Below are 27,066 nucleotides of genomic sequence, written 5' to 3'. Positions count from 1 at the left end.
ATGTGCGCGGAGAGTTCCGCGCGTCTCGTGTGTGTAGAGTTTGTGTGTGTGTGAGTGACTTTATGTGTGTTGTTGTGCATTTCATATGTACTTGTTTGAGCACTGACGTTGACGAGTTAACTTCTTAGGTATCGAAATCTGGAACTGAGCATCATTTTTCGATACTCGATAGTATCGAGGCAATTCGGTCGGTACCTAAAAAGTATCAAACTCGGTACCCAGCCCTATTTCCAGCTTGAAATCTACAGTCACAAAGAATTGTTCATTACACAGAATCTGTACCAGTATCATGGAGCATAAGCATCACTTGGCCGCTGAGTGTAGCTTGGGCTCCTCCTACATGAGACATTTCAGTAAGTTGTACTGTAGGATCTCTTATAAAATAGCCTACCTTTTGATGTTAATTCATGTTCACTATGTACTATATTAGTAAAGAGAAAGATTAAATGGGTTCACTTGCCCTTGAACTGAGGCGCTAAAGCGACCGCGCCTGCCACATTAAGGAGCGCCAAAACTGTATTGTTTGAATTTCGTTATGAATTCGGAATAATTTTAAAGCTGGTACTTTTTATTAAAAAGTTACAAAGCACAGAGCTTTTTGCGATTACTGGACGGCAGTTGCACTTCAAATAATGAAGTTCACGCATTAAAAGAACACAGACCAGGATCTTGTTTAGAAGAAGCCATATTCGTAATTATTATAAACGAGAACTGTTAACGATATCGCCAATATCCACACAGCTGACAGCTTTACCTGTTCTAGTTTGTTCAAGCTGTGCACGAAATAGACGCTGTATTTTCGGCACTTTCCCTTCTTCCGTCTCCGTCATTTCTCTCTCGCTGCACAGCAGAGCTGCGTTTATCAGACTGTGTGCGTCAGCACTGATGTGCGGCAGAGATGAGGACTGTCTGAAACTCTCTTTTTCCACTAAAACATTGATGCGCATCGTCTCAGTTTAATACATGAACATAACAAAGATTTGATCGCAAAACAATTAGGAAAAAAGGCATTACATTCAAATTTTTAAGTTATAACATGTAAATATATACCCAGATAGCAATAACACTCGGGCTGATTCTGGCTGAAATGTGTCTCTGTCGGTTCAGTCTCGGCATCTATGAGAAGATAATGGGCCAGAGCCGCGCCGACTCTACAAAACACTTCTGGCTGACAGACGGCTTTTTCCCTCTGAGCCGATCTCGGCTGAAAGCTGTTGTACAAGCGGCAGGTCCACACTCGGTGTAGTTGTGTGTATTGACCTTCGGCCCGAGTTCATTTTATCACAGACGGGGTGCTGCTAGAATGAAGCAAATCATCCGCCTGAGAAAACTTTTTTTAGCGGTTAAATCCTGAGGAGCTTTCGGCGGGTAGTCACCAGTGGCGACCTCAGCAAAAACGTCACTCGCAAATTAATATTTATGGTCGCAAATGCGACTGTTTTAGTCGCAGTTTGGAGCCCTGAATTTTGGCATTCTTCTTTGGTAATTGATCAAGCAGGCTTGTTGGAACATTATATCTCCAAAGAACCCTAACATGTCTTCTAAGTAAAGAGTAATTTCTGAATTTGTTACATTTTAGATGGGGTATACTCATTTATGCTGTGCACTGTATATCAGAACAATATGCGTCATAATTTTCAAATACTTCCATTTTTACAGTTCACAATAGAATGCGAAAATGGCGGTTTTAAAAACATCCACTTAAAAAAACGTTCAACTTTTGCTGGACAAAACTCAGTATGGATAATTAACGCCAAACAAAAAATCCATCCGGATTAATGTGGACATAGTACATTTTAACTCATGTATTAGAAATGCCCTGATGTGCATTTCAGTGTACTGAGACACTGGTGCAATACCTCAATGTGCTGGAACATGTAGGGATGGTTACAGATCTTCTTCAGCTGCATTATGGTGTTCATTAAGGTCTTGGCTCCCCCTTTACCCTGTGGAAAAAAAAGGTATAAATTATTGAAGCTCTGCTCTGATCCACACAGCAGTGTAAAAGTGAGTAAACAGCTTTTCTTTATACCTTCTTGTCTTTCTCCGAGCCGTCAGTAAGCAGGATGCCTTTGCCCTGCATGTGCCTGTACAGAACCTTCTGGATGGCTGACATGTCACATTTGATGACATACTCAACCTGTGACAAATAAGAGACAATCCATCACATGACATAAAGGCTTCATTCATTCTTTTCTTTGAAGGCATACATTTCTCCTGACATTTTAATAACACTTACAAAAGAATAAATTAAAGCATATCTGGTTACCTGAAGCTTAGAAGGGTTCAATTTGAGCAGATGATTTTACCATCACCGTTGTTGTGCCGAATTCTGAACCCCTGTCAGATTATGCACCCCCTCATTGAAATTGCTACCTTATTTCCTAATCCTAACCCCACTCCTAATCCTAACCCCTTCCCTAAACCAACCCTAAACCTAATAGTACTAGGGGGTGCATAATCAGGCAGGGGTGCAGAATTCGGCCCAACACCGGCCCTGACTGTCACCGCCAGAGCGCACTTCCCCAGTACATTCAGCATCTGGCTCATATTCACGATCTTAACCATATTCTCAAAATTATCATTTTCAGGGACTTCAAAATCCATATTTTGATCGCTGGCAGCTTATTCACTACATTCACCATCAAACGACAAAAACACTTATTTTTCATTGTGTACAGTAATTGCTCTGCAGTAAAGCCAGTCAAGTCAGTTCAGTTGTTGCTGATGATATTCTTTTGTTTTATGCCTGCAGTAATTATGAGTGAAACATCACTTCATCATTGTCTATCAAACAATGCCACCTTGACGAATAAAGCTGAATTTCATTTATTGAGCCATCAGATATTTAATTATTGCTGCTCAGGAAAAATATACTTACACTACTACATACCTTGATTCGCTAGCGACCCTATACAATTTTTACAAAAAGTACAACAGAAAACAGACATTTTACATTTTATTCTTTTTTTTTTTTTTTTTATATTGTTTATAATGAATAGCTTGAGGAATACTAAGAAAGTTGATGTATAACTTTAAAAAATGAAGGAGGGAGAGGGTAGTGAATAACATCCCAGGTCGCTAAAGAATCGATGTATGTATTTAAGGGTTAAGAAAGTGACAGAGTGGCTACTTACCTTCTCAGGTAACTGAGACTCCACCTCTTTCTTCAGTCTGCGCAGAAGGAAGGGACGTAACACCTTATGCAAACGACGAATGATAAGGATGGTCTCCTCTTCATTTAGATCCACCTAACAAACATCAATGCAATCCATAACAGAGAGAAACCTCATTAAGCTACAGTGTAACGTGTAAAATAGCCAGGTACATCTACATGGGTGAAATATAATAATCTACCCTCTCTCCTGTCATTGCAAACGGAGCATTGAACCACTGCTCAAAGGTGCTGCAGCTTTTGAAGATGGTGGGCAACAGGAAGTTGAGCAGGGCCCAGAGCTCAGGTAATTTGTTCTGCAGAGGGGTTCCAGTGAGTAACAGCCTCCTGGGAGCGACATAGTGGGTGTTCAACACCTGTGTGAGCTTGCAGTGATGGTTCTTCATGCGGTGGCCCTCATCCACAATCATATACTTCCAGCGAATCTGGGAATTATGAAGGAATCAACAATTAAAGCATTAAGGATCAGATTTTTTTTCACATTAAGGTCATGGGCTTAAGTCCCAGGGAATGAATTAATTCATAAAATGTACACTACTATTTAAAAGTTTGGGGTCAGTAAGATTATTTTTCGAAATAAATTAATACTTTTAACATTACTTTTAACAAGCATTTAATTGATCAAAATGAACAGTAACTGCACAAAATATTTGTATTTGAAATAAATGCTGTTCTTTTGAACTTTCTTGTCATCAAAGGATCCTGGAAAAAGCATCACGGACTCCCGCTCTCTCTCCTGAGGCCAACAAAGAGGTGACTTAAACTGTCATCAACTGGCCACTAGAGGCTGGCTGCAAATGACTCCCCATGTTAAAATGCCCAACTTTACAGCCTGGTTCAAAAAAATGATTTTGGTCTATATAGCTAATTTTGCCCTTCATGACAACTGTGAGGAGAGGATAATTTTTTTTATAACTCATCCGTTTAAATTATATTTAGCCTTAAAGATCTACATAATTAAGGGCGTGGTCACTTGAGTGACAGATGGATTGCTGCTGCTGACACTGTCAATGAGCTAGGTGGGCGTGGCTTCAGCAACCAGCTCCCGCCTTTTTAACCATTTTCAATCATCTGGGAGAGACACGCAGTAACGCGCTGCCAAGATGGCAACGGCCCGCTCCGCCCACTTTGAGCTTCAAAAACGCTCTTCAGGAATCTACTGGTGACATCACGGACATTACGTCCATGTTTTTTTATACAGTTTATGCTTTGAAAACAAGAAATCTAACAGCTAATCAGCATATTAGAATGTTTTCATGTGACACTGAAGACTGGAGTAATGGCTGCTGAAAACTCAGCTTTGCCATCACAGGAATAAATTGCATTATAAAAAGACTTTTTTCAAAAACATTAAAATATCTTACCAACCCAAAATTTTTTAACATAAGTTTATATTTAGAGTGCACTGTAAGTTACTTTAGATAAAAGAGTCTGAAAATTCATAAAAGTAAGCGTGAGTCTTTTACCTTGGCGAGAATGTGCTTGTCTTTGATGATGTACTCGTAGGTGGTTATAAGGACATTAAACTTCCCACTGCGGAGCTGCGGCACAAAAGACCTCCGCATTGATGGTGTGCCTAGACAAATTAAAACAAAACTGCTATTACCTCTGATTTTATGACTTTTATGCTTTATTTCATCATAAAATTATATCGTCCACATTAACAAAACATAGTAATCATAAAAATCAATAGCTACCTTGTAGGCAATTTTCACAATACTTGGTGCCCACTTGTCCAGCTCATAAACCCAGTTGGACAAAGTCCTGTAAAAAAGAAGAACGAAAATCAATACTGTCATTTTTTATACTAGAAGCCACTGAAATGGAATAAATTTTTACCACTAAAATAAGGTCATATCTCTAAATGATATGTGATGGTGTGATCATGGAGCAGAGTTAATGATGGATGTGAGGTGGTTTGAGGACATTTCCTGGAACTTGCACAAATAAATCACAATAACTTAAGCTAAAACAGTGCTGACGGCCATTTTCACCGTGGCTTGTGACATCTCCGTCTCTGAGACATCAGTGCTAAAGCAGCCTAAATGCATGCTAGTAAGAAAATAAGACACCCCCATCTACACAAATAGTGTTACAAGATGTTCTACCATCAGAAAATCCACTTAATTCAATCTCCAACCAAGCAACCATGCATGATCAATATGACGACTGTTTAGTGTCCTATAGTGCTGCCCTATGTCCCCCCTAAAACACAACATAACGAATCACTTTCATGAACTATTATGGCAATTTCAGTCATTAGAGGTCAACTGAACTGTGGGTAACAGTGTTTAGCTACTTAATGAAGCCATTACGTTGCAAATCTTCTTAGGCAGCTCACCTCATTACACCTCTTATCACATTATTCACAGCTTGTTTGCTGGACTTACGAGAGCGGTACGATGATGAGGTACGGCCCGTTGAGCCTCTTGTATTCCATCAGATAAGTGATAAGTGCAATAGTCTGAATGGTCTTCCCCAGTCCCATCTCATCGGCCAGAATACCATTCAGGTTGTTGTTGTACAAAGACACCATCCATTCCAGACCCTGGATCTGAACAAAAAGACTTGCATTATACAGTGGAAATATCATATACAATCATCAGGAACAAACAATCGAGTAGACACATGACACACAGATTCTACAACTGTTCATCGAACAACATGGGACAAAAGACCCAATTGGTGCTTCATAGCTGCCAAGTGGAATCAAAGCATGAATCCTAGTGCTCACTTAGTTCTTTCAAAGGATAAACAGTCTCCCTGAAGTTTTCTTTAAAACACCTCAGCAATCAGGTGGGGAAGAAAAGAAAATTAGAAGATAAGAGGCCTGTTTTCTCACTTTGAAATCCATTACTGTGCAAAGGGGATAACAGATTCAATACAAACCACTCAATTTTTGATATTTCCCATCTGTGTGATTTCTTTCCAGGAGCCTCTTCCATTTCTAGAGTATAATCCCTTGAAATATAATTTAAACCTACACAGCTCTCTTCAGAGAAGATGGATTCTGAGAATAATTCATCTTTGTAGGGATCTATTCAGAGTCTGGTTTAACTGTTGCTTTACCTGGTAATGTTTGAGGGTCCCATTGACCAGTAGGGTGGACTGTTTCTCCACCCTCTCTATGACCGCATGGGCCACTCCATAGTAAGACTGGGAGCTGGTCTCTCCCGCCTGAACACTGTACTCATCATCCACATCCTGTTTAGCAGACCTGCAACACAGGGTCCATAATTAAAAGGGACAGTTCACCCAAAAATGAAAAGTCTGTCATCATTTACTCACCCTCATGTTGTTCTAAACCCAAAAAACTTTTGTTCATCTTAAAAAACTGAAGATATGTTTAATATTCTCTCATAATTTTTGCCCATCCATTAAAAGTTCAAGTAACAAAAATATTCATGCATCAAAAATGATTGGTTCTAAAGCACTTAATGTTTACCATATTTGATGTGGTCTATGTATGTGCATTTGACCATTGATTATATAGAAATAATAGTTCACGTATAGCAATCATGTCTCTTCACAAAACATGGATTAAACCTCTTGATTTAAATGGATTTCTCTTACATAACTATTTGAAGCATAAAAAGTTGTGTGGACTTTAAAGGGATCAACAAAAATGATTAAATAATATTAAAAACAGCATTTGTGTTCTGAAGATAAATGGAAATATAATGAGTGAAAAAGGACATAAGAGTGAGTAGATGACATTTTTAATTTTTGGGTGTACTAAAAAAAAAAAAAAGTTTCTTTCCTGTCATGTAACTCAATTTTATACTCAATTTTATTTTTGTCTATTATACTTGCTACAAGTAAGGTAAAACCACACATTTCACTAAAATGTTTTGTCTGTCCAATTTGTCAAATAAATACATCAAACCTGGAAGCACAGCACTTTAGAAATATGAAATACACATGTACAGTCTCTGGCCACTGTAAATCCACTGGTCGGCACGGTGCTACAAATGCACGAATGCAAGGTCATGGGTTCAATGCTCAGAGAACACACGTGCTGATAAAATGCATAGAATGCAATTTAACACTGGATTTCCAGTGTCAGCTGAATTAATTAATGTCAATGAGTAGGACTGAATTGTTCACACCAAGGATTCAACAGGTTTCGGGAATCAATCAATAGAGATTACTGTAAATGTTGACATGAACTACAACTCCATTAATGGGGCTCTCCTTTGTTGAAAATTGGTGGACATGTTCATTGAGCCAGCGTGAAATGACACATGCCTTGTGATTCTACAGAAATCATTAAAACAAAGCAGAAAATACATGCAGACTATGAGATCAGAGGCTGTGCTGACTGGCAGCAATACAGTCGACTGTGCCATTCAAACCAAGCTCAGTTTGTATTAAGACATTTCCATCAGCCTGACCCACTGACACAATGCAGAATGGATCTATGGATTTATGTTGTGAAACTTGACATGCTGTTCTGCTGCTATAGCCCATTCAGTTCAAGGCTGAACGTGTTGTGCATTCAGACATTCTCTCCTGCACAGCACTGTTGTAATGTGTGGCTATTTCAGTTCCTTCATCTTCCTGACAGCTTGAACCAGTCTGCCCATTCTCCTCCGACCTCTCTCACTGACAAGGACTTTCACCCACTGAACTGGCCACTCACTGGGTGCTTTTTATTTTTTACACCACTCTCTAGAAACTCTAGAGACTGTTGTGTGTGAAAGTCCCAGGAGATCAGCAGTTCCCGAGACACTATAACCCCATCTGGCACCCACAATCACTTCATGGTCTAAGAGTGAATGTGTAGCTGATGAAGTGCCCATTGAGGGTATTTAGAGGAAAACTTCAGCTTATTCAAATTATGAGATTAAAGGGGTCCTATTATGCTTTTTTACTTTTTCAACTTTAGTTAGTCTGTAATGTTGCTGTTTGAGCATAAAAAGATCTGCAAAGTTACGAAGTTCAAAGTCCAATTCAAAAGGAGATATTTTATTTAACAGAAATCACTTTTCAAAAACTACAATGAACGACTCGTTTGGACTACAACCTTATACAGTCTATGACTACTAGGGATGTGCGGGTCTAGTCGACTAAACGGTACAGCTCCTACTAGTCGACACTGAAAACAATAGTCGATTACACAACAGAAAAAAAAACCTTACTATTATTCAAATTACCATCATTTTATTTTACTATTAAATTATCATTTTTACATTTAAAACATTTTAAATAAGTTAAAATAAAATATTTTAAAACAATAATACATTATTTTTAAAAGTGTATCTGGGCATAAACTACATTTTTACCTCAGACCTCGCACGAGTTTTCTTTGTGTAAGTTGTGGCGAGCTCAAACGTGACCACGCGAAAGACGAGCAAGGTGTGGGATTATTTCGAATTAGAAGGAAACTGAGAAGTTTTGTGTAAACTGTGTTATGTCAAATTGTCTTACAAGAACTCTACTGGAGCGATGCGTAATCATATTCAATACAGGCACGTATGCCAGCTAATGTCAATCACGTCATTCACTGCAATCCCGTCCGCACCATCTATTCCTCTAAGAAAGACACTTCGGTGGTGGTGCGGGATGTCCATGCGCTTTCTGAAATTCTGTTGGCTTGCTTTTTGTTCTCTCTGCGTGCGCGACTTCAGTTTCCACAGAGCGCGTTTTATCAAGTGCTGGAATTGTTAATCGCCTCAGGTCCTGTCTTTCTTTTTGTTCGTTTTGTTTTTAGATGATATAGCCTACATGATGAAGTATGTTTTTAAAAGCCGTTTTAATGCTATTCCTTGATCAAATTTCCTATTGTTTTTGACTTGTGTTTTAATATGTTGGCTAGTTATATGAAGATGAAGAATTCTGTCAGGCTATTGATTGATTGTCCATTGTTCTGCATCTCCCCAGCTGATTTTAATAAATAAGCATTGGCTGATGCTGAGTGTGTGTCGTTTTTTTTAACGACCGGCTAAAATTAAATGATGATAACTCGAGGCAAGCGTAGGCTATGGCATAATTGTGACCAATTTTTAGCGGAATTCATTGAGGGATCTGACAATGTGATTCATAGAATAAGTATTTAAAATGTAGGCTATTATATACACACACGCACAAAGTTTTTTTTCCTTATCATCATTTGGGGGTTTCTTGCTTTTAGACTAGTCGAATTCAAAACGTCCGTTTAAACAACAGTCAAATTAGTCGTTGCACACATCCCTAATGACTACAGCACATATTTTCTTGGATTTGTGATATCACAAATATCGACGAATGGGAGGAAACCTGGTTGAGCTGCACTAGAGAAGGCAATGAGTGTTATTACTGTGTCGGATACACGCTAGCTTTCCCAAGGCAGACGAACCTAGTGTGGTTACAATCATCCGAGTTTAAATCGCGCTCAGATCGATTTGATTTTGAAGCAATATTTACACTGAAGCTTGCAGGCGGCTATGGTAAGGGGCATGACATTTCCTGACCAGGCACCGAGTGGAGCCAATCACAGCACACACTGGCCCAGCTAACCAATCACAGCGTATTTCGTATTTCAGAAGGTGGGCCTTCATTTGATACAGGAACTATTCCAGCCGTTCATGCCATACGTGAAAAATAATGTGTTTTTCGAACAACTTAGTATGAGAGCATGTTCTAGTACACCCCCAAAACAAAATATATATACACAAGTTTTTGTTATAATTTTGAATTTGTTTTTTTTTTTGTTAATTTCAGTAAAAATTTTAGTAGTCATTATTATTAGTTTTTTTTTGTTTGTTTTATTTATTATATTTCAAGAAACGAAAACTTTATTTTTTAATGGTTTTCGTTTTAGTTAACTATAATAAACCTGTTTTGAATCATCTCCATTCATGACCATCAAGACATCAGCCTAAGTGCTGCTTAAAGTAAAAGAGGGACATAGCAAATACTGAAATATATACTGAATTTTCATGTTTCGCTCAAATTGTTAAACTGATAATAAAAATTTGCAATGAAAATAAAAATCTATAAAACTGCAAAATAGAAGCATTTTCACAAGTGGTCTTTTGTACCCCACTGTATATAACATATATTATCCAGCAAAGTGCAAACTCCAGCAGAGGCAGATGCTCACAGAAGTAAGAAAAAAAAAAGAACACAAAACAGCTATCAACACCCAAATCATGCTGTCTTACTTTCCCTGCACTCCAGCCCAACAGGGCATTTTTTGCTTTGAAGTAAGAACAGGAAACATACTCTATGATGTGCTTGGCTGCTGTTTCAGATACTTCATCACTGTTGGGATCAATGACTTTCTTTTCTTCTGATTCAGCTCTGGAGACCACCTCTTCATCATCCTAAAAGAGAGTATTAGAGAATTATGCTCATTTAATGCACTGTGATTGCTCGACTTACACAATATAAGATCGTACATTAAAAAAAAAAAGTTACTATGGCATATACTGTAAGGCTTATGGGAGATGCTTTATGGATGCAGAGAAAAGGATAATGATGTGTGTGAGTTTGTGTACTTATGCATGACTCACTACACACCAAGGAGCTGTCAATGCTTAATGAGCAGAAATAAGAGGACACTCACCTCCTCTTCAAATTCCGAGCCACTCTCTTCACTGTCTGACCGTGGAGCAACTTCATATCTGTTTTAAAGGGCATAATACACTAGTAAACACTCGAAGCCTTAGAAGGATTTATTGACAACACAAGCTTAAAAAGGTGCTTGTTATCAAAGCTTTTCCCCCTACAGTTAAATTAAAATATGCTACAAAGGATATTTTAAAGGATACAAAGCTGTAGTCTCTGTCGGACAGGTCATTTTCATTTCAAGCAGACTTTAATATATACAGTCGATATATATATATATATGTGTGTGTGTGTGTGTGTGTGTGTGTTTAAACGTACAATTAATATTAATGTAGTGAATATGTTTTTGCTAAACAGTGTTTTTGTTAGGTTGTTTTGTAGTATGTAATTTGATATTTTTTTCTAAGCAGAAGCTTTATGATGATATACAGGTTCAGTAATTTCAACTCAAATGATATTTACGTCCCTGTATTTTTTTATTTGGCGAGTAGCAGAATAGCATCTTTTTCAAGTGACCAAAATTTTAGTGCATCCCTTTCCTTCAGTGCATTTGAGTTCTCATCACTCACTGCTGTAAACACATGGCTCACCACAGTTTCACAGAAATGTTTTCAATTACCAGACACACAGAGGATGCAATGTAAGGACAGCTTACCCAGGGTTCATCTCGAGCCAGGCCTCTAACTGACTGGACTTCGGGGCATCTGTCCCCTGTAGCACTTTCCCCGTCTCTGTCTGAATGACTTTGACTGGCAGCTCACTCATCTGACTGTTCTCATCTATGAGCTGCACGAATAAGTAAACATAAACGAGAGCTTGTGTTAGAGTAGAGTGAGTTTACCAGAAGGACACACATTGGTCAGTTATCCACATTTCTGATTTCATTTTCATAGCAATTTACTTACCTCTCCATCAGGCCCGATGGCTCCCATACCTTCAGAATCCCCAGCTTCCTTCTAAAGGTTAAACATGAAAGAAAGAGTGTTTGATGATTGTAGACTTCACTGATTGAATCTGAGATTTATGCAAACCACAGTGGGATAAATTGTTAGCAACTGAACCAAATTGAGCATGTCTAAAGTAAATGTATAGTTTGCTATCAAACTTTTTTTTGTGTGTGGTTTCGTTTCCATAGTCATGTCGCCTCACACCTTTTTCTTCTTTCTCTTCCTCTTTTTCTCCTTGGCAGCCTGAGCAGCCTTGTGCTCATAGACAAGCTCAGTCAGGTTGGCCACGTATTCATCTGTCTGTTGGAGAAGGTAGGCCAGACGCTTGTCCTTCTTTTGATCAATCAGCTTCCTGTAACCTTCTTCATCCTCAGCCTAGGGAAAACAGATGGAGAGCCTGTGAGAATCTTTAAGGAACATCTCTTCTCTAAGAGCTTTGAAAGGATTCTGTTTTTGTCTCCTCCATATGTTTTTGTCAGTAAATACATCTAGATTTTTATTTTTTTAATTAACATTTAAAAATGAAACTTTTTAAACATTTCATTTAAAAAGTACACCATACTGGTTCACGGTCTGACACATGTGAGTAAGTCATGATTCAGTCTAATGACTCTGGGTTTGATTCAGACTGATTGAATGAAGAATGAATTAATAATCAAGAGAAGTAAATTGAGTGATTTGTCACCAACTGAGTGATTTCTTCAAGAACTGAGCAGTACGGTGTGGAGTATGCTAATTTCTGAATGAAGTGAGTAAAAACAAAGTTTTATTTCTGATGCTGGAAACAGTGCATCTTACCATCAGTCTCCTCATCCTCTCTTTCTCGATTCTTTCCGTCTCTTTCTTCTGCTCTCTCTCTGTGTTGGTGTGCCATGTGGCGATGGCTTTAGACAGCTTTTGGATTTTTCCAGTGATGGACCTGTGATATTCCTTGAAATCTTTTGCATGCTGCAGAATGCTGTTGAGATACTCCTACAACAAGAAACAGACAACACAGAATGAATCAAAGAGCAAAGTCGAGAGTTTAGGGTCAGCCAGATTTAATGTTTTTAAACAAAGTCTCTTATGCTTAACAAGGCTGTATTTACAGTATTTAATCGAACAATAGGTAATATTGTAAAAATAAAAAATATTACATTTTAAAAGAACTGTGGTGGCAAAGCTGTATGTTCAGCAGCCCTAACTCCAGTCTTCAGTGTGACATGATGCTTCAGAAATTATACTAAAACGCTGATTTGTTTCTCTAGAAACATTTCTTATTATCAGCGCTTCAACAGTTTTGTTTTTCAGAATTCTTTAATGAATGAAAAGTTCAAAAGAACAGCATTTATTTGAAATACATATTTTTTAACATTATAAAAGTATTCTTTTGTAGAGCACCAGTGTACATGCTAGTCAAGGTTTTTTAATCATAATTTAGTTGTTCATTTCCAAACTCTTCCTGACGCTAAAAATAAAACTGCTTGCTGCTTTTAGACTTTATGCAAATGCACCCTTCGCGTATTAAATGAAAAACATTCTGTGCTCAGACCTGTGCCATATTAAAAAAAACATTGTCTTAGCAAGCGCTGCCTTTATATATAGATTCATAAAAAAATCAAATGTGCTTCACAAGCTGTCAGACTGAAATACATAGACATCTTAAAGAAACTTCAGCCACTGGTTTCTAATGCTAGGCACTCTCAGAAGGTCAGGAAGAACATTAGGTATTACACACTGTCAGGAACAGCACTTTCCTATGCTTTTAGTCTCCATAGTTGTTCAGATGTTTAAGAATAATAACATGTACTTCCCCTTATTGCCTCTCTGTGACTGTGCGGGCCAGGGAAATTTGATTTCTTATGATATGACCCCTCTAAAAAGCATCTTCATCAGTTAGTCAGTATAACAGCACATTAATTGTGTATATGAGTTTTTTTGTTGTGGGAGCTTGTCTAGTATTTTTGTCAGTTTGTTCAGTCAATTGAATTATATAAAATAAACATAAAAATAAATAAGAATTAAATTACATTAAACTTAGTACACTGATCATTCATTGATCACCTGGTGTTTCTGTCTGCGTTTCCTTTCCTGCTCGATCTTCTGCTGCTTCTCTAGTTTCTCTGTCATGCGTGCCTCTCTCAGCGTCTGTCTCTTGCTGCGCTTGTAGGCTTTGGAGTTCAGGGCCGTCTCTAGAGTCGTGTCTCGGCGCATGCAGGCTACAACATCTAGCCTCAGCTGAATAAGAAAAAAAGCAATCATAGTCATCTGTAGAAAAATCCATTAAGCTAATGAGCTTCATCAAATGATAATCATATTCTGATGCATTTCACACACATTTTGTTCATAACTGTTGCTAAATACAGCAGAACAAGGCTGTGAATTGTGAGGAGACCGTATGCTATGAATGCAACAAGGGCTCCCTCTAATGGTGAGTTTCACCGCAGAGTATATTCCAGGGTCACACATTTGATTGCAGTGCATACAGATTACAGCTTTCACACCACAGGTGATTGCAGTCCGAGTGCGTTCCAGGAGCGGTGCGTCTACAGCAGTGCAGTGATTGTTTCCACACCAAGTCTATTTTTGCTGAATTAAAGTGATAGCACATTGTTCGCGATAAAAATGAACATGGATTGACACGAAAACATAGTAATTACTCCATAAATGCATATAATTAAAGTCTACTCTGTATCACAGTCAACACATATGGCTTTTTGGCTAGATTTAAAGCAAGGAAAAGAGCACTTTCAGATAGAACCATGGCAATAATAGATGGCACTTGTGGAGGAAGGAAAACAAAGTTCTTTATGAATCACGGATTTCTTGAAATAAAGATTTAAATGCAAAAGAAAATGCAAGAAGGCTGACCGTTTCTATCAGTGGTATGTTTTAATTTAGAATGTTTGTGACAACGTAAGAAAGGTAGTTGAAATGTTTCATAATTTTCTTGCATAACTTAATATATAAATCTAGCAGTAAAACGCATTGAATAATGTGTCGATTATATATATATTGCGTAAACGTGAATATGTTCAAAGGGCCTCATTAATGAAACACAAGCAGAACAATTTTTTGTGTAAATCATTCGTAAAGCCATTCTGACGTAAACTTTCGAATTCATTTTTGTATTTTCAAAATGTTAGTTGATACGAAAGAAATGTACACCTGCTCCCTACCACGTGTAAATGGTATGTAAAATGTTCTGTGTTCTTTTTGGCAAACTGATGACACTGAATTTTGATGCACTGCCATAGTAATTACAAGGTCATTTGCCCTTGCCGTTTTTTTTCTTTTTTTTCTCTATTTTTAATTTATTTATTTATTTATTAAATTTATTTATTTTATTAAAAACGCTGTGCCACCAAAGTGTTCTGAAGCGCCACCAGCCGGTTGTTTTAAGAAGAGCGCCTGACATTTTTTCCAGCTGGCTAAAAACACTTTGGTGGTCACACATTATTGAAAATTTGTTGATAGGCATATGGCCTGCTCTTTTTTTGCATTTATGCAATATACTGGAGCCAAACCTAAGAAAGTAGACCAGAATATTCCACTGCATTCCTAGACATGCAATTTGTGTAACTGTAATTCACAGGCGGGGATTATGCTAATTGTGAATGAGCATGCACGAGCGCCATATTTACGAATAATTGGAATTCATTAACATACACATTTAACTATCAAATCGGACATTTATGAAGAGTTTGTGAATCCAGAGGAGAGTTTTTGGAAGGTCTGTTTTACGTGCAAATTACTCAGAATTTACTCATATTTAGTTTCCTGAATGAAATCCAATGATCGTATAACTGCAGTGTGTAAAAAGACGATCACAAAGCTGATAAAGCATTTTCAACAACGTTTGGATTTGGATAGACGTTGGATTTTAAAATAATGGATAAATGCTGTGTTTGTGGTAAACAGCCGTGGATCAGGAGCGGACTGCAAACGCCTGTGTGAAAGCACAATGAGTCTGTGCTGCTTCTGCACTGCATAAGAAAGAACCACACGTGGACTGCATACGCACTGCAGACAGAGCATGTGTGAACCTGGCATGAATTAAGCATTCATAGCAACTTTGGACACCACCACAATCCACATTATGTGAATATGACAAAGTGCAATGGAACCTGCAAATCAAAAATATGCATTTGCAATTTTTACTTGGCTCATTGTAAATGATTTAATTTATTGTAAAGCAATGGCAATGAGTGATTTTCATTAGAAGTGTCTCTCAATTTATAATGGTTATACATGACTGGAAATATGCTTTTATGAAAATTTTATAAATTATGTGCACCAGTCAAAGTGAAAATTATTCATTTATTTTTGGTTTAATGAACACTTTTATACCGTTTTCAAGGAACATTCTAATTCAGTTAATCTAAAAATGTCATGTGGTGTAACCATCAGTAAAAAGTAATAACATATTTTCTTGAACACACAATTGTTTACAAAACAATTCAAATAAGTTTTAAAATATATTTTTTAAAGGTAAAACATTTTTTAACAAATTACATGAAATATTATTTCATAAATATCACTAAGAGTTGCAACACATAACATTAATTAGCAGTGGAGAAGATTAAAGTTCAATCTAAATAAATATAAGTTAATAAGGTTTTCTTTTCAACAATTATTTTGAACTAAAATTTTAATACAGAAATGATAAAACATGATCAACACTCACTTTGTGTGTACTCACTTTTTTTCAGAAATAGAACATACAAAAATGTCATAACCCCACCTGCCGCTGGAAGTTGAGCAGTCTTAAGGCCTTCAGCTCCACAGTAGCTTTAGTCCGCAGATCAGGTGGCAGTGACCCTGGCAGATTCTCCAGCTCCTGAATTCTGTGAGCAATTCTGGCCTGAAGACTTTGAACACAAATGAGAAAGACAGGTGTACTGAATCCTATCACAATCTGTTTTTTAAGAAAAAGAAAGAAAGTTTAAAAAAATTTAAGCAAAAACTTGTCAATCAAGCACAGATCACCAGATTATTGTTGAATAGAGATGTCTCACAGTCACAAGGTAAACTTTTTAGGAAATAAAAATTTAGAATTCTCTATAAATCACCTGCAAGATCTGAACCTTTCACTTGGTAAAAAATAGATAGTACAGACGGTAAAAAAAGTATGTCTTTGTGACTTCAGGGTACATCAAACAATCAACACATTTCTGTTGTTTCAGACAGTGCAAGCCAGTGCAATCCACCAAGTTCTGAGGATGTTTCAGAAACCTCAGAGGGTTCCTCGTCCTCCTCTAACATTCATTACAGCTCACAACCCCCCAACCCCCAAACAACAACAATAGTTCTGCTGATATTTTAGAGACAGAAGAGCAATGGAAGGTAGGTTGTTTTGTTTGAATCCATACCCAAATTTGAATGTCTCACCTCTCATTAGATGATCTGATTCCACACAATGTTATGTTGTTCTGAACCACAGTTTGCAACATTCTGTACATCTTGAGTATCACAATAACTTTTTTTTCACATCACCACTGCCAAGAAACATTGCTTGAATAGCATAGTTATTTACTGAGAATTTGTTACATTTGCATTTCAGCTACAAAGCTAAAGGCAAAATATTCCAACAAAGTAAATATAAGCAGTTCATTTTCGGGTTAGGTTCCCTTGGTATGCATCCACATTCAGAAGACATCTTGTATAATGTATAAACACTGAAGACATGCCCTTTTAATTGGAGTGTTAAAGTCAGGGGAAATTGTACGTGCACCTCAGAAAACATCATAAAATAATAAAAAATGCAATTCATGAACCCTTTAGGCCAGTGTAGATTTATTAGTGTAGCTTCAGTTGAATGTAATTATTCATTACATACCGGTATTCCCTCTCTTGCAAGAGTTCGACAGGGTCCAGACCCTGAGGCTTCTGAATTGGTGTGATTCGATTCTGTTTCTGCTGAAGCTGGATGATGAGGGAGGGCTGGCCTGGTCCTGGTGGTGGCTGAGGTTGGGGTTGGGAGGTGAGGGAGGTGCTGGGCACAGCTTGTGTGCCAGTGGAGGCCAGCGGGGGAGCTGGAGATGGTCTGCCGCTGGGAGCTGGGACCGACAACTTCTGTTGAGCACTGGGTGTCTCTGAGCCTTGACCTGAAAATAAAGGAGATGCTCTTTGTGAACGTCTTGTGAGATTTATCACAATGTCATGTGTCAAAGAAATGTGCCCGAATGCAAACAAGCATTAAGCTTCCAGTCATCCATAATGCTGTTGTCAATAAAATCAATATAATGTGCCATTATGAAACAACATCAGTAATCTCATTTATATTTCAAAAGCCCATTGTCATTAGGATTTTTGATCATACTCAAAAGCTGCTGTTGATGGTTTTAAGAGTTCAAAGCACAGTGTGAACTGATGGCCAACTCTCAACTGAAAAATCCTTACAAGGACTCATATGACCTGCTTCAAGCCAAGCTCAGTGCCTTTAAAGAAACTTCATAAAGGGCATGCAATCCTTAAATGAGAACATAAACAAGAAATTATACAAGAATATGTTCAGAAGAAAAATAAAAGTTTCTGGATTACTAGCTGGATACAATCTATCTGTTGCTGAACCTGCCATGAGGTCATTCAATGTCCCTAGTCATTTCAAATCGAGAAAAAATGCAGTGAAAATGTCAAGTGACCTGAGGTGGTGCATATTATCTACAAGTACAGCCAATAACCAATGATCTTTAATTTGTGTGAACATCAGTGACTTTTCCAAGCAGATCTAGCAATCAGTTTTTACTGTCATTTGAAAGCATATTTGTTAGCCAGGGGATTTACCCTCTGTAAGGTTGTCTCTTGGCATTTGTTTAAAAGTCATTTTCAAAGTTTAACTCATATGGAGCTTTTTGACCATCTTTATTTGCACAAAAATATTATATATAAATATGAATTTGCTCATACTTCAGCAGTATCTAGAGCGAACAGAAAACAACACTACATTACAAACAAACATAAAAATAAATTTTATACAGATGCACTGAAAAAGTCTCGTTTTCAGAAATGTTACTGGCTTTCATTCACAATATATCTTCGAGTCGACATAAATAGTACATGCATCGTACATGTACAGAAATATTCCAATAGCATGTAAATGCCTTTTTCAGGCTATGTACCCTTGAATTGGAAGACAGGCAGCTCAAAAACATCTGTGACTGGAAGAATATGTATGAAATTTCGTATTTTCTGTCGACGGGAAATATGTCTTTTGATCTAGTGTTGGTTGGGTCAACACACATGTTAACAGGCCACTCAGCTTTCACCAGTTTTGTTATTGTAAAAATAAACTATTTTCATTAATTAAAATAAATCTGAAATAAGATATAAATATTAGATGAAAATGTAAAATTGACAATCTGGCCAGACACGCTGGGAAAGGCTCTAGCATCTCCATGGCCCTACAGAGCATAGGTTTGGAGAATGGATGGATAGAGAGAAAAAAAAAAAAAACTTAACTAAAATTAGAAATGTTGCCTTGGCAACTAACTGAAAATAAAAAATAAAAGAGTTGAAGTACTACAATTACTGAAACTACCGTAAATCTGAAATAAAAATAAATTAATAAAACTACTAAAAAATAACAAAAGAACAAAATTACTAAAACTTAAACTATATAGAAATAAAACCTAATTCAATATATTACCAAGTACTAAAATAGTATATAAATAATTCTAAAATTATTCAGTTGATGGCCATAAAATGCATTTTGCTTCACTGCGCCATTAGGTGGGATGTAGAGATGCAACTGCTTAAGAATAAATACATCTCACACTCACCTTCAGGCCATGGTTTTGGCCCAGAGCTTTGGGTATGAGTCTGCATTGCTGGAGAGGGACACGGACCCGCTGCAGGCCCTCCATGAGTCATTGGCATACCTAGCGAAACAGCACAAGACTGAATAAAAATTATGAAAATTGCAATAAAATATTCCTTACATGGTGACAGATTTTGTATGGAATATCATCAGTTGCAAGCTGCCTTAAAGCATCATAAAAATACAAATACAAGAGAAAACTGAACTGAACTGTAATTTGGACTGCACAAGGACTTGGACTTATTAACTAACACCGAAAATGACCATAAGTATAATCACCTAGAGGTCTGTTGTAGGGGCCAGTGTTGACGGGCTGCTGCTGCATGGTGGGGAGGCTCCTCTTGCCCTGCACTGCTAACTGCAGATTCTCAGGCAGAGGCTGACCCCGGCCCAGGATCTTATATGCCAGGATCTGAGCCCTGAGTTGCTGTAGCTGAACTGGGCTGAAGGCAGACTGACCCCTGGCTTGCTGTCCCATCCCCTGTGGATCCATGGGCATCATGGGTGACTGACCCTGAGACATTTGCGGTGGGGTCGGCCCTCCTCCTGACATAGGGCTAGGCACATGCTCTGGCACCTGGCCTATTGGCGAGGGATGAGGGGACATGTAGCCTAAGAAGCACAAGCAGAAAAGATTTATAAAGTTCATTGATGTCAAAGGTGTTATTTAAAAGTGACAACAGAAAGCTGCTTGGTTTGAAAGTCACTTCTGTGTGAGCTGTGCTTCACGCCTGTTTCACACTGCAAGCGTGAGCGGCGCCTGAGCAGCACGTGAGCGTAACTACAGCATCACTGCAGCTGCAGATGCACCAGAGTATTCACACTAGAAGCGTTTGTACAGTGTCACAGCAGCGGCTCCAAAGCCACATATTTCTTTACAAAGACAACTATAAATTTGTTTTTAGAGGTTGGTCAGTTATAAACTTGAATGTTTTGAAGTCTTGAAAGTTTATTAACATGGGGATTCGCGTGTAAATGGTAAACAACAAAAACTGCTATCATGTTATTTTAGTCATAGGCCTACTCAAATATAGAACGTGCTGTTTTTGTGTTTTTTTTTAATAATACATACTTTTACCATAGGCACTTACCCAGATATGTGGTATTAACCAAGTTACTCAGTAATTCATTGTGTGTCCATAATCTCCAGGCCATTTCTTATAGAAGCTGTCAATATGCTTTATGTAAATCACTTGTGATTAAACTCCATTTTTGTAACTGATCGGGAGAAATGTGAATTATTCGTTGGATTTTAACTTTGTTAGGCTAAGTAAGAATGTCAAAATGTATTTGTTACGCTGAATAAAAATAGCAGGCTATGCGTTTCTAGCTAATCGTAATTGAAATCTTAATATTTTTCTTAGAAGCTGTCAATATGATTTATACGATTGTTTTGTGTCTGTGTTCGTCTCGTGTCCTCGTTTGTAATTTGTGCCAACTGTCTGTTTTTGTAACTGAAGACCTGGAGCAATATAATTATTCATTCTATCTTAACTATAGCTAATTGTTAAGTGAGAATATTATGTTTAAGTCATTATTTGTTCATAGAGATTCATTTAAAAAAATGAAAAGGTATGTTTCTAACCGAGGTGAACACGCTGAGCGTTCATAATATTTTTATTATGACGAATGTTGCAGATGTCAGTATGTTTCATGTGCATTTATTGTGTCTATAGCTCCGTTTCTGTAACTGTGGAACTGAAAATAAATAAAATGCGTAAGTTTGTCACGTCAATCATAATCATGCATCTCTACGTGATTAACGATGGTTTATTTGCTCTTTTGCCCACTAAATTTTTCAGAAATTTCATTAACCACTGAACTCACCCTTACACCGTGTCTACACGGGATGCGAAAGCTGTGCCTTGTGGCAACAGTTTAAGGCTGTCTACTCCGGGCGCGGCCGTTGCAAACCATTTGTACTTTGTGTCAGTACGTGATAAATAGAACGAGGCATCAGTTTACTGTCATGCATTTGTCGTGTCGCACCACATCCAGTGTAGACAGCATCACTGATTATAATACGTTCTGGTTCTATAATAGGTTAGTGGTTCTATTGTCTTTTGTCTCGTTGCATCGTGCCGCTCACGTCCAGTGTAGACACGGTGTTAGGCTACTATCAACAATTCAATAAACTTTTAAACTATATTTCCATTAAACAGTCCTTTCATGTTAATTGCAGAACCTTTAATTATGAATATTAAAAGATACATTTAGGACTGTAAAAGGTACGGATCAGAGAATAGGTTGAGTGAAGAGAGTAAAGTACAAATGATCTTAGATATGAGGATAATTAGTGTAACATAAAGACAGACCCAAAGATAGTGCACAAAAAAAAAAACACTCAGATAATCGCCTTAATTACCTTACTTCTGAAGTCATTGTAGACTTACCTCTTTCAATGGCAGAAGAACGAGAGCCTCTTTTGGTGAATTGAACTATAGTTATGGTTAAAATAATAACCGCTGAGTGCTTTGTTATTATATTGTAGCCTATATGTAATTGTACCTTGACTGTGTTGATCCATAGGGCTCTGTGGAGGACCCATGCCACTGTGCAGGGATCTCATGCTCACCCCCTTCATTTGTCCATAGTGCATATCGTCTCCCATCCCCTTCTCATGCATTCCCTCCAGAGGCTGAACAGAAGCAGGAGATTAGTCATATATGCTGCTGGCATACTGGCAACTTCAAACATACTGTTTGAAAATTAACCTACAACTATTGATCTATTTTAATATAATCAATCCCAAAATCCATCCTCTACCTTATGCATTGAGTGCATGTCCTGTGAATAGTCTCCAGCCCCTTGTCCCTGCATAGCATGTGGGACACTTGGGGGCCCTGGACTGGGGCCCATCATGCTGTGTACAGAGCCAGGAGAGGGGCCGGGTCCAGGGCTGGGCCCTAGGATAGGCCCCGGAGACAGCCCAGCACCTGGTGAGGGACCAGCATGGGGTATCCCAACCGGTGGTTCGTTGGGGGTAGACATCTATCGACTAAGAATCTGTGGGAAGGAAGGACAAAAGCTTGAACCTACTATTAGAGTCTCACTATTATCCAAAATCCCAAACATTGTATGACATCCCAAATGACTATGTTTTTTTATTTGCTAAATAAAATATAAAGCAAAATAATAAAAAGTTAATTATATTTAAAGTCAGATATATTTTATGAAAAAGCCAATATGAATTATATTATATTAATATACATTTATATATTATATAATAACGTGGCAAGTTGCTACATTGTTTTTTTTTAAAGCTACAGTTAGGCTAACTATGCACAACATTTGGTATCTTTTATAATAAAAAAGCAGTAAGCCAAAAGAGGCCATGCATTACAGTCTCGTGTCTTATTGCATCATTATATATAAATAACCTGAAACCAAGTTCTATCATAATAAGGACATATATCCTGTATTATGATATTTAAGGAACCACATTTTTGAGTAATGAATGTCTTTTTCCTGCCCTGGAAAACAGCATTTTAAAGTTTCCTGAATTTTACATGTTTTTCCAAGTCTGTGGGAACCCTGATACTTATTATGAAGTAGTACCAAGAGGAAAAAGGGCTAAACAATTTAAATATTAAAAATGTATATCTTAATTTTACTTTATTATTATTATCATTGATGACGATGATTACAATAATAATAATAATAATAATAATAATGAACTCGCCCACAAACATAAACATAATTAAACAACTTACATTCGTTTTCTAACATTACTTTATTGTTAAATTGCTTTATTATTGTTGCAGGTATTGCTAGTATTAAGAATTAGAAGGACACTCGCCCGCTCACAGAAAAGAAACAGAGGCCTGAAATAGAGTTGATTAAAATGTACGCAAACTCTTCGTGTGTTATTTGCATAACAATGAGCCGCGCTGATCTCTGACACGCCCACTCAAGCGTTTCTGGAAACGAGCAGGATCACAACACGCCAACAATGACGGTAAGGGGTTAAAAATAAAAATAAAGACATACATAAATAAATAAATAACATGCACGGGATCAGATAATGATAATGGTACTCTTTTATCACGTGAAGGCACGTTAACATTTAATTACACACTCTGTTGAAAAGTACAGTAATTATTCTTATCTCTGAACGATTTAAGTTTATTCAGACAAAACTGTCCAAACGGAAAAACGAGGAATAAACAATTAATCCGTCGTGAAATGCACAAATGCGCTCGGGCAGGCCTATGCTTGCTGTCCAAAGCAGAATGATGAAAACTTTAAAAAGCAACCAATAATTAGGAGTGATCAACGTCTACCGTAATATCACAAGAAACCCGTTTATTTAAAAATAGACTCATTGCAATGAATGAGTAACGTTAAATGCACGTATAGCTCGGCGCAGGGGTGTAATCAGGAGAGAGTTGCTCTGATCGGATCATGGCTTCCTCGACCTGCTGTCATGACTGTCTCCCCTCACGCCATTGCAGTTTCCTGAAATCTCAAACTTTCAGGGACCTCCCCACCACAGCGCACTACTAATGCACATTAATAACAGCCTTTCACATTCCTAGCATTACAAACAGTTTTGCATTCTTACAGGAGCAGTTTATTCACCTGCATTAACGTTGTCAAAGTTCAAATCAAGCGAGCAGTAAAGCCCCCGTCTCCTATAATTAAGCAGCAGCTCGCTAACCGCCTGTACAGTTATGTTAGCATGCTAGCCCGCGACATTTTATCAGTCAAAATGGCAAAACAAAAAGCTGCCCACTGACATATATACATCAGTATAAACGTCCAAGCAAAGAGTATTTAAACTCAATTACCTTCTGCGAGGTAAACAACACAATAAAAAGTCTAGCACATTATTTCAGCTTCAAAAATATGACTGCCATATGTTGGTCCCCCTCCCCCTCTGTTTTGCTGACAAGTTGAAGTTCGCGTTTTTTAGTATTTTGGCATTTCTGATTCGTTGAGAGCGCAGGAAATACAGTCGTGTCTGTCGTGTGATTGGCTGAGCAGCACATCGGTCAGCTCGAGGTATGTTTGGGGGCGGGGCCTCTCAAGCACACTTTCGCTTCACAGCGCCGAAGGTGCTGGAAACTCTCGACGGTGCGCCGGGGCGTTTGGGGACACTAGCCCCAAAATTATCATGTTCTCACACACTCGCAGGACTGACTGTGTTCTATTCTCGGCCTGTGTGCGCCCATATTTATCTTTTTTTTCTGTTACTATACTACGGAAGAAGTGACTCCATGCATTTGCATTAAGCGAGTTGTTGGGTGCTAAACAATGCAATTTATTTGCTCTGTAAAACAAGTGAGATAAATTAAAATATAACTCGAACTTAAATGAGTCGTAAAAATAATGAAGTCATTGTTGGACAGAAAATGTACTCCCCGTGAAATAAAAACCTTTCTGCTTCTGATTGGTTCACACACTTGGGAGGCTGTATCTGATTGGTCTCATCACTAAAGCCCACCCCACACGTAATCATAGCCACTTTCAGCGTTACAAGCTTCTCAATCAGAAGGATTACCCAATATCGCCAGATTTTGCATAACATATGGCTAACGAATGTCAGCTTAAATGGGGCAAGGTGTCATGTTTATACATTTCACAGTTTATTAATTAATATTTGTTGGTCAGCATGGTTTCTTTTGGATGTAACTTTTTAAGTTATTTTGTATTTCCTTTTTACTGTTTAAAAATTATCTGAGAAAAGCCTATAATATGCTGTTTAACGTGCTACATGTAAAAGTGTTTAATGTGTAGGTTTTACGTGTAACTAGTAGATCTTTTGATGTAAAAATTGTTTTGATAAAACTGTAGTTTTATGATGTAACCACACGAGGGAGTCAGTGCTTAAGAACTCGATGAGGTTCCAGTCCAATCCATGCACGTATAGCTACGGGTCAGTCGACAGTCAGCTCATAATGTTTAGAGGGTAATTCATGCGTTGACATTAATACATTGTAACACATTTATATAATAAGTAAATTAATGATCTAATTTGCTAACCAATTTGCCAAATTGCTGTACCATCATTCATTATTACCATGCAATAATGCATATAAATGTGCAAACAACATTTCCTATTTTTTAAAATAATGATAATAATAAAATAAATATAGTTCATATAGTTATTGTTTAATACAGTAGTTTTCAGATTTTCTGTACTGTGTAAAAATAGCAACAGTGCTATCACACAGTTGGTGTCATCCTAACTGAAATTATAAATATAATACTCTACATTTACAATCATGTTCTTGGCATTTTTTTTTCCTATAGCATCTTAAAATACAATGCATTGGTTGTGCAGGTACAGCAGAGAAGTCAAGAACAGATTAAACCTCATATGTCTTTAAACAAAGTACATGAGTGCTTGAGAGATGAAGGTTAAACCACAAAGCTCTAAAAACAACAGTATCAGTGCTGTCATAGTATTACCATACTGCTGTTTAGCAAAACAAGAGGGCTGATTGCATATTAGGTTTTCTGAAGATTTTCATACCTTTTTTTCTCCAGAAACAGTCTTCTGATTGGGTAAACCAATATAGACAATTTGCTAATACAACAATGTCAGACTGGCCCTCAGTTGTACCTGGGGGACTTATGCAAATCAGTTTGCATTCTATTGTTGTGAATGAAATAGTTTCTATGGATTTATTGGTAGGGTTAAAATAGCTTTTAATACTAAGTGAGTGAGCTGTCTAGTTTATTGCACTTCTTTTGTATCGTTACTGCTAAAGATTGATTGTTTCAGGTATAGAAAGTAGAAGAAAGTTGGTTTGATTTTATAATGTAATTGTCACATAAATTGTTTAGACTGAAAAAAAGTTTGCTGATTGTATCTTGTTTGTTATGATGAAATCAACATTGTAATCTAGAATCCTTCACATTTATACAAAGTCAAGATTAACCTGATTTACAGTATTAAAATTAAAATTAAAATAATTAAAACAGAAATGTAATTTAATCTAGTTGTAATTAGATTCTTTATTTTAAGCAAACAAAAAAAGGGGCTTAACTCCTTAAATGATACAGTTAAACTATCTAAAATGTACTGAAATGATACATTTGTCTTTTGGGTAGTAATCATGTATTTACAAATTGTAACAGCAGTCCTGACTAAATGTAATTTGGGTTGCAGTGTAACCTTATCACCCATCAGCTTTCTCTGACACCTGCCTGATGATATCAGGTGAGATAGGCATGTTGTTGATTGTGACCTGTTGGAATGACAGATTGTATTCTTGTGGTTGTTTCTCTTATCAAGTCAATTCCAACCGCACGCTTAAACAAATGACTTTTTGTCACACAGGTGGAGATTTTATGTTCACTGCGCACACCGAGTAATTATAGAACATGATTCAGGGTTTTTCACACACACACACACACACACACACACACACACACACACACACACACACACACAAAATTATAATATAATAATAATCAAACAACTAAGGCATAAATGATTTTTGTCCAAATGTTTAAAAAATGTACGGCAGGTTATATACAGATATTTGACTGTAATCACCTTTTAATATAAGTAAGAGATAAATAACCACAAAACGAATACAAAATCACAAAGAATTCAAGATGTAATGTGCAGTTTGTATGGAAAT

General features: G+C 37.4%; 1 protein-coding gene and 1 long non-coding RNA gene across 5 annotated transcripts in view; one reads left to right on the top strand and one right to left on the bottom strand.

The window, feature by feature from the left end:
* The window catches only part of LOC109065532 (probable global transcription activator SNF2L2), a 46,723-nt gene extending 22,313 nt beyond the window's left edge, over positions 1-24,410 (bottom strand). For 2 of the 4 annotated variants that reach the window (XM_042756572.1, XM_042756571.1), the window contains exons 1-22: positions 24,262-24,410; positions 22,238-22,477; positions 21,980-22,109; positions 19,751-20,083; positions 19,434-19,532; positions 17,492-17,759; positions 16,397-16,523; positions 13,717-13,890; positions 12,472-12,645; positions 11,878-12,048; positions 11,632-11,682; positions 11,382-11,512; positions 10,725-10,782; positions 10,382-10,482; positions 6,245-6,392; positions 5,566-5,729; positions 4,873-4,939; positions 4,642-4,752; positions 3,358-3,600; positions 3,138-3,251; positions 2,033-2,140; positions 1,860-1,946 (exon numbers count right to left, since the gene is read on the bottom strand). In XM_042756572.1, coding sequence (XP_042612506.1) covers positions 1,860-1,946; positions 2,033-2,140; positions 3,138-3,251; positions 3,358-3,600; positions 4,642-4,752; positions 4,873-4,939; positions 5,566-5,729; positions 6,245-6,392; positions 10,382-10,482; positions 10,725-10,782; positions 11,382-11,512; positions 11,632-11,682; positions 11,878-12,048; positions 12,472-12,645; positions 13,717-13,890; positions 16,397-16,523; positions 17,492-17,759; positions 19,434-19,532; positions 19,751-20,083; positions 21,980-22,109; positions 22,238-22,462 — 3,084 coding nt within the window. In that variant the 5' untranslated portion in view covers positions 22,463-22,477; positions 24,262-24,410. Of the gene's footprint in view, positions 1-1,859; positions 1,947-2,032; positions 2,141-3,137; positions 3,252-3,357; positions 3,601-4,641; positions 4,753-4,871; positions 4,940-5,565; positions 5,730-6,244; positions 6,393-10,381; positions 10,483-10,724; positions 10,783-11,381; positions 11,513-11,631; positions 11,683-11,877; positions 12,049-12,471; positions 12,646-13,716; positions 13,891-16,396; positions 16,524-17,491; positions 17,760-19,433; positions 19,533-19,750; positions 20,084-21,979; positions 22,110-22,237; positions 22,478-24,052 lie in introns of all 4 variants that reach the window. The other 2 variants (XM_042756570.1, XM_042756569.1) reach the window with 2 other exon arrangements.
* Positions 23,321-27,066, top strand: part of LOC122145058 — a 28,723-nt gene continuing 24,977 nt past the window's right edge. The window contains exon 1 of the long non-coding RNA XR_006160073.1: positions 23,321-23,429. This is a non-coding gene — a long non-coding RNA (uncharacterized LOC122145058). The remainder of the gene's footprint in view (positions 23,430-27,066) is intronic.

Source organism: Cyprinus carpio, chromosome A5 (genome assembly GCF_018340385.1).
Source record: "Cyprinus carpio isolate SPL01 chromosome A5, ASM1834038v1, whole genome shotgun sequence".
Lineage (NCBI taxonomy): Eukaryota > Metazoa > Chordata > Actinopteri > Cypriniformes > Cyprinidae > Cyprinus > Cyprinus carpio.
This window is presented reverse-complemented; position numbering and strand designations above follow the sequence as displayed.